Source organism: Rosa chinensis, chromosome 2, assembly GCF_002994745.2.
Source record: "Rosa chinensis cultivar Old Blush chromosome 2, RchiOBHm-V2, whole genome shotgun sequence".
Taxonomy (NCBI): Eukaryota; Viridiplantae; Streptophyta; class Magnoliopsida; order Rosales; family Rosaceae; genus Rosa; species Rosa chinensis.
This window is the reverse complement of record NC_037089.1, coordinates 11,139,190-11,148,466: the sequence shown is the minus strand read 5'-3', so window position 1 is coordinate 11,148,466 and position 9,277 is coordinate 11,139,190. Positions and strand designations below refer to the sequence as shown.

Here is a 9,277-nt window from a genome sequence, read left to right as displayed (position 1 = left end):
ATGTTGAGGAATCGACACAAATACGTGCGGAGAAGCTGACCTCAGAGTCTCCTAACCCTACATCCAGGGCCGTCTCAAACTTTTCGGAGGCCCTGTGCAAAAGCTTAAAATGCGGCCCTCTAAATTGTAGTCTTATATAAAAATAAGGAAGACAAAATCATTGAAATCATCGAAATCTCATATTGTAAATTACTAAAATTAGCACCAAAGTTAGAATCGCTCTAACTTTTTCGGAGCTGAGTATACCAAAACCCTAGGGTTTTTGGTAGCAGGGCAGCGACAACTGATTTGTTCCTTGCCTGTCAGGGGGTGTCTTCCGGCGCCGTTCATATCTGGTGTGAGACGCTCGCATGTGCAGCGGAGGGGAGTATTCTCGGATTTGGGAATGGGGGTGAACGGCATCTCTGGACGAGAAGTGGGTGTGAGGCGGCGACGGATCTGGTTTCTGGTTGTCGATGGTGCACCCTTGTCGGCATCTCTTCGAAGGCACTACTGGTTTTTGCAGCAGGTTGGGCTTATTCCTGTTGTGTGGCTATCTTCCAGGTCAGACCCAGGTCCCTCGAGGTGGCGGGGATGGTTGAAGATTGAGGTCATCAGCTGGAATGGCAATGGCGGCTTGCTTGCTTGGTGTGGTAGCAGTGTCTCCGACAAGCTTCCTAGGGTTCCAATGATCGACGGTCTGAGTTGCAGATTGAGAGCAGTGGGTGTGGGCTAGGCTTCTGGTTTCAGTCCATTCTCTCTCCTCTCTCTTGTTTGGGCCAGGGCTCTTGTTGGGCTTGTTGTGGGCTGGACTTCTATATGACTCTATTTTGAGGCTATTCACTGCTTTGAACAATGGAAGGGTACACCAAGATGGTCTTAGGCCCTAAGCCATTCATGGTACGTAGATGCGGAGAATTAGGGTTGTATTTCGAAATAAACATAGTTGTTAGTTGTTTTTTCTTTGTAGTTTCGTTTTGGTTAGTAGTTTTATATTTCCTTTTTGCATTCCCTTATGGGTATTAGTCTGACTATTTGTGTAGTCAGTTGAGCAGTGATTGTAATGGGTGATCTTTGGATCCCTGATAGGAGCATAATTATGCGATATTAATAACGTTAACCTCTATACTTTCTTTGTTAGTTAGTGTATTTTCTCGTTATTTATGTTGTTTACTTGTTTTATAGGTATTTTGAGCAAAGAAGGAGAAAAGAAGTAAAAGAGGGATTGAAAGGCAAAATCGGCAAATCTGCCTGTGCAGATCAGTCAACTTCGACAGATCACTGAGACCAGCTCACAATGATTCAGAGGATGATCTTTATATTGATGGAAAGCTTCGGATGTCTAGTTTCCAGATCTTTTTACGGCTTGTCAATACCATTTTTCTAGAATAAGTTATGGCCAATTTAGTACAAGAAGGTCAAGCTGCGCGTGAATCTGAGGTTGAACGGGAATTTATGTTTTGAAGCCCAAATCACACCGAAAAGCCCGAGGACGAGTTTGTGCATCATATTCTGACTTAATGGGCGATGTGAATGGTTGGAATAAGTCATCAAGTTCAAGAGCCAATAGGAGAACTCCACCTAAGCACGTGAACCCTAATTCTTTTAGGTTTTGGATTTCCTACACAACAGAAAGATGAAGGCAACCTCTAAGGATATAAAAGGAGATCAATCTGCAGCAGCTCTTGTCTTCTTGTCTTCTCTTCTCTCCTCTCTCTTCCTCCCCTTCTTTGTTTTGTTTTCTTCTATGTTTAACTAGTTTTTATTAGTTAGGGGGCTGCTTGAAGCCCAAATCATGATTGTAAACTTATTATGACTTTCAATTAGTTTTGTTTATCTATTGGATGAGAATCTAATTTCTATCTTCACATTGATGATTCCTTTGCATGTTTTCTTTGGTGCGCAACTTAGATTGCATGTTTAGGATTCTATTGCTAAGAATGATCATTGCCTGTGCCTTGCTTCGAGGGTTCCGTTGAGAGTTCTAGAGTAGTAAATCGTCTATAAGGCGAGTGATTAGGTTCCTAGATTAATTGAGACGCGTCGTACTCATGATGTCTTGTGATGTCTCGTTTTTCTTAATCTTAATGATTTCTATGTGTTAAATCTAGAGTTGCGTCAACCTAGGTTGCATTTTAGAAAATAGGTTAGGTGTAGAGCGTCTCTCACCTAGCATACAAGTAAGGAAGAACAATAGGTTAATTCAGGCGTTGGGTTAACTTGAGCATCTTCATCCATAGATAAATGAAATTAGGTTGAACATGATTAGTTTACTTGATTGATTGGTGGTGGATGCAATTCCTCTAACTTGTTTTATCTTTGATTTTCAAAACCTTGAATCAAGTCTTTTTGTTTTCGGAGTCATTTAGTGTTTCGTTTTTATTTAATTAGTTCGCCAATCAAAACACCTTAAAAAATTATCAAAGTTTGTCAGTAGTTAGTTTATTATGTCTAGAGTCTGTCTGTAAATTTTCGTGACATTTAGAATAGTTTAGAGTCGTCTGCCAGTCAGATCTTTCTAACTGAACAGTTTAGGTTTATTTTGTTTTGAGTCTTTAGATTAGTGATTAGACCACAATCTCTTGCGGGAACGATCCCTACTTACCTATACTATTTTCGACATTCTTGTAGGGTTAAGTTATAGGCATTTTTGTGCATCTATTTAGGTGTATAGAAATAGCCTATCAATCCCCTAGATTGACCTTGTATGGTCGTCATGATCTTTTGATCATTGGAATTTATTCCATTTCCCTCAAAAAACAAGTTACGCAGTGCTAACATAATATGTTTGCAATTTGTTCAAGATTGTACCTCTACGAAACTTGAAGCTGATTAATTTGACCATGAGAACTTGTAAACAAGAATTTCATAATCACAATGTCACTATAGGTCCATAAGCACAGCTTCAGCTTAATGGTTGGATATGAAAGCTGAGCTATGAATCAGAGACGAAGGAAGAAGAATATGAGAGAAAGGGAGAGAGGGAGAAAACGTGAAAAATGAGAGGACTACATTGTTACTAAGTTGATCATGAAATTACAGAGTGAAGGCTTTTATACTATTCTAAAATAGCCACACCTACCTAATACCTATTATACCCTTAACATCTCCCCTCAACCATATGCTTGGATACCAAGCATAATGGTTGGAACAAAGAAAAACCCAGCTAATCTTGCAAAAACGAAACCAATTGAAAAACAAAACCCAACACTTCAATCAGTTTCCAGTAATATGCACAAGACCTGCAGCACCTTTGCATACTCCTTTACGTCACCAACACCTCAATCATTTAGTCATTCATTCTATCAGTCTTTCAAATTCTTGCATTTTCTCAAGGATTGATGGTAGATACTTGTGAATTAGCAAAATGATCACCAGAGTTTGTGGATGTTCAACTCAATGAACTCAAAATTTTGCAAGGAACATAACCCATTCACATATCAGCAAGTTTCACAAAACTTATTGAGGTGGGAAACTGGTCAGTTGCACTTCTTCTGATTCCAGGTAGGGTACCCATGTCATAATGTTGCATTGTCTCATCCACATTTAACCTATTCAGAGACATGGACAACTTCACTTGCTTTCTTTTTAAGTAACTCACCAATAGTGATATCTCCACCAGGTCAGAATGAAATACACCATCATTAGATCTATATTGCATCACAGATTGATCACCATAAAAAAATAAAAATAAAATAAAATAAACATGCCTCCATACAACTTTTCTTTTTGTTAGTGAGATAAATCTCAGCCTTATCTACCACATCCAATTCTTCACTACCACAACACAAACCCAGATTTAGGCATCTCATCACTTACAAACCCAGAATCAATTTAACCAAAATCTTCAATTCAGAGACTTCCTTCACATTAGAGCCATTCTCACAATCCAAAACAGCATGAGCTGACATCTTCTACTATCCCACTTGTCAAGTCAGAACCATCCATCAAGAAAAGAAAACAAACTGCAATATTCAAGTTTAGTCTTCTTCCGTAACATTTACTTAAATCTTCTTCAAAGAATCTTGTTCCAGACTAAAAACAAACTTCAATATTCAACTAAATCTTATTCTATAACATTCATTTAATTCTTCTTCTTCAAAAATTCAACCAGTATTTCAAAATTCAACTCAACTCTTCTTCTTTCATTCTTCAAACTATATACAACTAATCATCTACTTCTTCAAATTCAACCAATTCTTCTTCTGCAAAATTCACTCAATTGTTCTTTCACACATATTTACAACTAATTCTTCTACTTCAAAATCCAATCAATTCTTCTTCTTCTTCTTCTTCAAAATTCAATTATTCTTCAAATATTCTATCAATATACTTCATCATAATGACTTGCAAAGTAGACGGATGAAACAAAAACGACTTAAGCAAGATCCCATAATACTATAATAGAATAGCACATCAGCAGTATAGTGAAGCAGAGCAACAACAATTGCAGAGAGCAGATGAAAAACAAGTAGAGATGAGTGAATCGGAAAGAGATTACCAAACTCTCTGTGATTGTATCAAACCATGGAGATGAATCTGCACTCAAATTCTGGTTGAGGGAATCGCTTGTCCGCACTCGAATTGGAAAATGACGTCACACTGAGCAAGGCCTTGGAAGCTTGATATCGATGACTTTCGGATTTCTAAACAGAACAACTGCAACATTGAAAAAACTCAAGCTTCGAGCAAGGATCCATGGCAGAGGGAGAAACTGAATTTGGGGGTTAAGGTTTGGAATTGGGGAAAATCAAAATTGAATGAAACTGATAAATGTGGAAGCAAAAGATAGAGGAAGCAAGAACATCTAGGTCACCGATGGACCTGAGCTCCTGATACCATGAAAGCTGAGCTATGAATCAGAGATGAAGGAAGAAGAAGATGAGAGAAAGGGAGAGAGGGAGAAAACGTGAAAAATGAGAGGACTACGTTGTTACTAAGTTGATCATGAAATTACAGAGTGAAGGCTTTTATACCATTCTAAAATAGCCACGCCTACCTAATAGCCACACCTATCTAATACCTATTATACCCTTAACAGGATAGAGTGATGTATTTATGCAGTAGCATACCTTAATTACACCAAACAAGGAACTTTCTCCAAAATCAGGGGAAGCTAAGGCTCTCTCTCTCTCTCTCTCTCTCTCTCTCTCTCTCTCTCTCTCTCTCTCTCTCTCTCTCTCTCTCTCTCTCTCTCTCTCTCTCTCTCTCTCTCTCTCTCTCTCTCTCTCTCTCTCTCTCTCGGAAACCCTAAGAAGGTCGGCGGCAGCTTCACCTAAGAGAACGCTCTCGTCCTGCGGGCACTTTGGCCTCACTAATGACGCATGATCTGCTGCCAGACGGGACTCGATGCTAGGCATTCTGAAGGCTCCGGTGTGGGTGTTTGCTCGAAAGTTTTGCCTGTGGTTTTTCTGCTCGAGATCAATGGAAGTCTCTGGGGTGCGTGCAGTGCAGTATGGTGGGTCTCGTTTTGCAGATCGACGGCGTTGCAGATTGGGGGAGCTGGGTCGGGGCAGTTTTCGGCTTCAGGCTGCGCTGGATCGTGGACAGTTGGGTCGTGGTGTCGTGGCGGTTTCGACTTCGGCGGCGGAATCGTGGAGCGTTGGGTCGTGGCGGTGTCCGTGTCGTGACCGGGGGAATCTTGCCGGAGCGGGCGTGGGTACGGTGGCTGCTAAGGGCTATTGTGCTTGCTGCACGGGTTTGGAGATGGAAGTTAGTTTGGGCCAATCTCGGCTTACTGGGCTTCGGGTGGGCCTGTTTTGGAGCCTCTTGGGACATTTTTTTAGTTGTATTTCTCACCTTGTTCAAGAACCCTAGGTTTGTACTCTCTAATTTTGTTAGGGAATTACGCACTTTCGTGCCTCTAGCAAATCCTTTAGAGTGGTAACGATAGAGGATTCTCGAGATAAGAGCTTAGGAAAGTTTTTTCGCTTTCTTGGTTTTCTTGCCTATTACTACTTTCATCTCAATCTTCTCTAGTTGTACACCAATTGAGGTCTCTAGGCGACTAGGTTTACTATTCAATGAGAGGTTAGTAGTGAGGATTTGATCTCTTGTAGTTAGGCTCAATAAGTAAGCGCATGTGTTAACAGTGAGGGTCACTTGTCTTTTGCTTGGCGGCTTGTGCCATCTAGACTCTTGGTATGAGACAACATTTGATGTACGTGCCTTCTGGCCATGGATAAGTAATGAAGTTATCTATTTTCTCAAAAAAAAAAAAAAAACATACCTTAATTACACCGGTAAGTAGACGTACTTTTCCTTTGTTAACTAAAAGTGAGAAAGACTGCCGAAGCATCTTATTAGAACCCACCCAGAGAACTTAGATGTCCTGTCTGAGGGGACTTTTCCATTGCTAAGCTCTCTGGTAGGCTTTCTTCCTTGGGAATTGGCTTTGGCTATAGTGTTCATTCGCGGTTTTTGAATCTCCAAAAACAACCAATACCGGAGTTTTGTTTTTTGTTAGTGTTATAGCAGCAGCAGCATTATGGTAGATGACTAGGACTACAACTATTGAGAAGGAAGAAGTTATTGGGAAAGAAAATCAATTGATTATGTTTGATAAATACCTCATGCCATTTTAGGATGAGAGGAGGTTTATTCAACCTCACCCTTCGTGTATATGAGTTTTTATAACAAGTTGCAAGATAACAATTTGTACCTTGAGCTAAAAGAACTCAAATAAAAAGAGAATAGCTAGATAGATGTCTTGTAGATAATTTCTTTCTGTTGTCTCGGTCAAACACTTGGATGAACACAACCAACCAACTCAATTATTAAAAATAAGCAATCTGAGGAGTACGTTTAACTTGCTCATAAGAATTTGTTATAATGATTGTTCGGAAATCATAGAGGTGAGGAACCTGTATCCTGTCTCCGTGGGATGGTAAGCATCCCAGAATAGGTACTTTGACGGGTCACTGCAAGTACCTGGGGAGTCTTTGTTACACAAAGGACCAACCTCAATATATCCTGTTCCACAGCATCCTTTATCCACCACTTCAAATCCTGGATAGTTAATCATTTCAGGCAATTACTTACTAAATTTGCTACTGTTAAAGATAATCAAAATGATGATGGGACTTTACCATATTGAGCAGGGTTTTGGATCATGGAAAGCAAAGGAGTATAGATATCAAGGTAAATGACATCTGCTTCTGGAAGTCTCTTATTGAGGGAATCTATTTGGGGGGAGAGCTTAGAGTTGAAGAGGATTGCAGCTTGGTTCTCGGCCTCGTAGCACGCCCTCACTATGCCTCCATGCAGTGTTCTCTGTGATGGCAAGCACCCAAGTGGTGGAAAATTGAATACTCCAATGACTCTTGCTCCCAGTGCATAAAGTTCCTGTGGGTAAAGCTATGGTATGTTAACATTTCTCATACATCAACTATTTTTACCATTTTAAGGACTCATGTTACCACTTTGAGGACTAATATTACTATTTTGAGAACTCATGGTAAACTAAGAAAATTTACCACTTTAAGGACTCATGTTACCACTTTGAGGACTAATATTACTATTTTGAGGACTCATGTGGTAACTAAGAAAATTTACCACTTTAAGGACTCATGTTACCACTTTGAGGACTAATATTGCTATTTTGATGACTCATTTTACCAATTTAAGGCAATTGTATGCATGTCATACGTCAACACATTGTAGAATTTTCCAGTTCTTGTAATCTCTTCCTACATTAACCAACAAAAAGCGTAGTACTAGTATGACACTTTAACCCTAGCACTCTAAAAAGTTATTGGGCAATGCTAATGTTTGCAATTGTACCTGAACAAAATTTATTGCTGATTCGAGCAGGAGATCTGTATAAGCTGGAATGTCATAGTGAGAGCTCCTCAGTGGTGTAGAGAAATAAGTATTTGCAATGTCATTGCTTCCAACGGAGACAACGTATAAACTTTTTGATATTATAGTGGCTGTTCTTTCCTCCCCAACTGCTGTAGTTATCCTCCCTTTGTATTCTTTGAAGAAGTCTAATTGATCTGATAATGAAAAGCCAGACTGATACAAATAGAATCAGAAGAAAGCAAGGATGCATAATATGCTAAAGATTTTAAATGTAAAGATATTTATAATATGTATATATGTACCTGTAATTTGGGAGTGAGAGGGTCAAATCCTGAACCTCCTGAGGCAAAACATACACCAGTAAGTAGGTCTTGAAGCTGCAAATTCGGATCCAGATAAGCCGGCAACATCTTCTTCACTCCCAATTCTTCAGCTGGAAATTAATTTGCTTAAGTAATCAGTATTAAGCAACAAAAATGATGGTAGTATGACTATATGCAGAACGAAAATAATAGAAACCACAAAGAATATGTATTCCTCAGAGTTTTGATTACCAACGAAGTCTGAGGGGACTCTTCCATTGCTAAACCTTCCTGTAGGCATTCCTCCCATAAAGTCTCTCCCATAAGGTGGGAAATTGCTTTTGGTCATAGAAATGATGTAATCGTTATTGCCAGTATCCAATATTGAATCTCCAAAAGCAAACACCACTGGAGTTGTTCCATTTTTGGGTAGTGTTATAGCAGCAACATTATGGGAGAGCAATATAAATAAGATAATCACAGAAACTCTGACAGATGAAGCTGAAGGAAAAATTTTTGGGGAGAGAAAAGCCATTGTAATATGTGGATACTTTTGCTTCTTCTTCTCCTTCGAGTAATCGACTTTCGGGTCTTTATAAGCATCTCTATAACCGCAGCTTCAGCTCAATTATCTGGCCTGGAACAGTAATGTACTTTGTAGTAGCTGCTCAATATAGTTGGATTTTAATTTACTTTGGCCCAGAAAACAGTGCATAATAATTACAAAATGCCACTAAAAGAGAAGCATATTAATTGGGCGGGCAGTCAAACCTTAAAAGCAATACGGTTTATTACCTCCATCGGTCCCGTTCCCCTGGTCAGCTGTTGACCAGGGATTATTTGCTCAACTACCGTCCGATTGAAATCGGACGGTTGACATGTATCATCTCTGAAAAATCTAAATACATGTCAACCGTTCGATTGAAATCGAACGGTAGTTGAGCAAATAATCCCTGGTCAGCAGCTGACCAGGGGAACATCTCTGTTACCTCCATTATGTAAACATGTATGATGGCCAATGCTTATCCGATAGCCTATTGTGATAGAAATAATTTTGCCTCCAGCGGTATTTCCTTAGTTGCTGTATCTAAACATTTCTATCTTCAACAAGTTTCCAGAAAATGTCCAACGAAAGAAATATACAGACCATGCAATAGTTTAAAACGGTGGTAATTAACTCAGTTACCAAACCT

The 9,277-nt window shown here is 39.5% G+C and overlaps 1 protein-coding gene across 1 annotated transcript; it reads right to left on the bottom strand.

Moving 5' to 3' along the window:
• Positions 1 to 6,521: 6,521 nt before the first annotated feature.
• On the bottom strand, positions 6,522 to 8,666 carry LOC112185619 (GDSL esterase/lipase EXL3). Its single transcript, XM_024323881.2, has 5 exons — positions 8,337 to 8,666; positions 8,085 to 8,215; positions 7,762 to 7,995; positions 7,068 to 7,323; positions 6,522 to 6,987 (listed from the first exon to the last, which is right to left on the bottom strand). Exons 1-5 carry the CDS (start codon positions 8,617 to 8,619, stop codon positions 6,806 to 6,808), a joined length of 1,086 nt encoding a protein of 361 aa, XP_024179649.1. The 5' UTR covers positions 8,620 to 8,666; the 3' UTR covers positions 6,522 to 6,805.
• Between the last annotated feature and the right edge of the window lie 611 nt (positions 8,667 to 9,277).

Bases quoted from the DNA above. Each gene is read 5' to 3' on its own strand.
- LOC112185619 (XM_024323881.2), bottom strand. From the start codon at position 8,619: ATGGCTTTTCTCTCCCCAAAAATTTTTCCTTCAGCTTCATCTGTCAGA. The intron at 7,996-8,084 runs GTACATATATAC...TATTTGTATCAG, and splicing joins CTCTCACTCCCAAATTACAG to TCTGGCTTTTCATTATCAGA. The intron at 7,324-7,761 runs GTACAATTGCAA...CTTTACCCACAG, and splicing joins CAGCAATAAATTTTGTTCAG to GAACTTTATGCACTGGGAGC.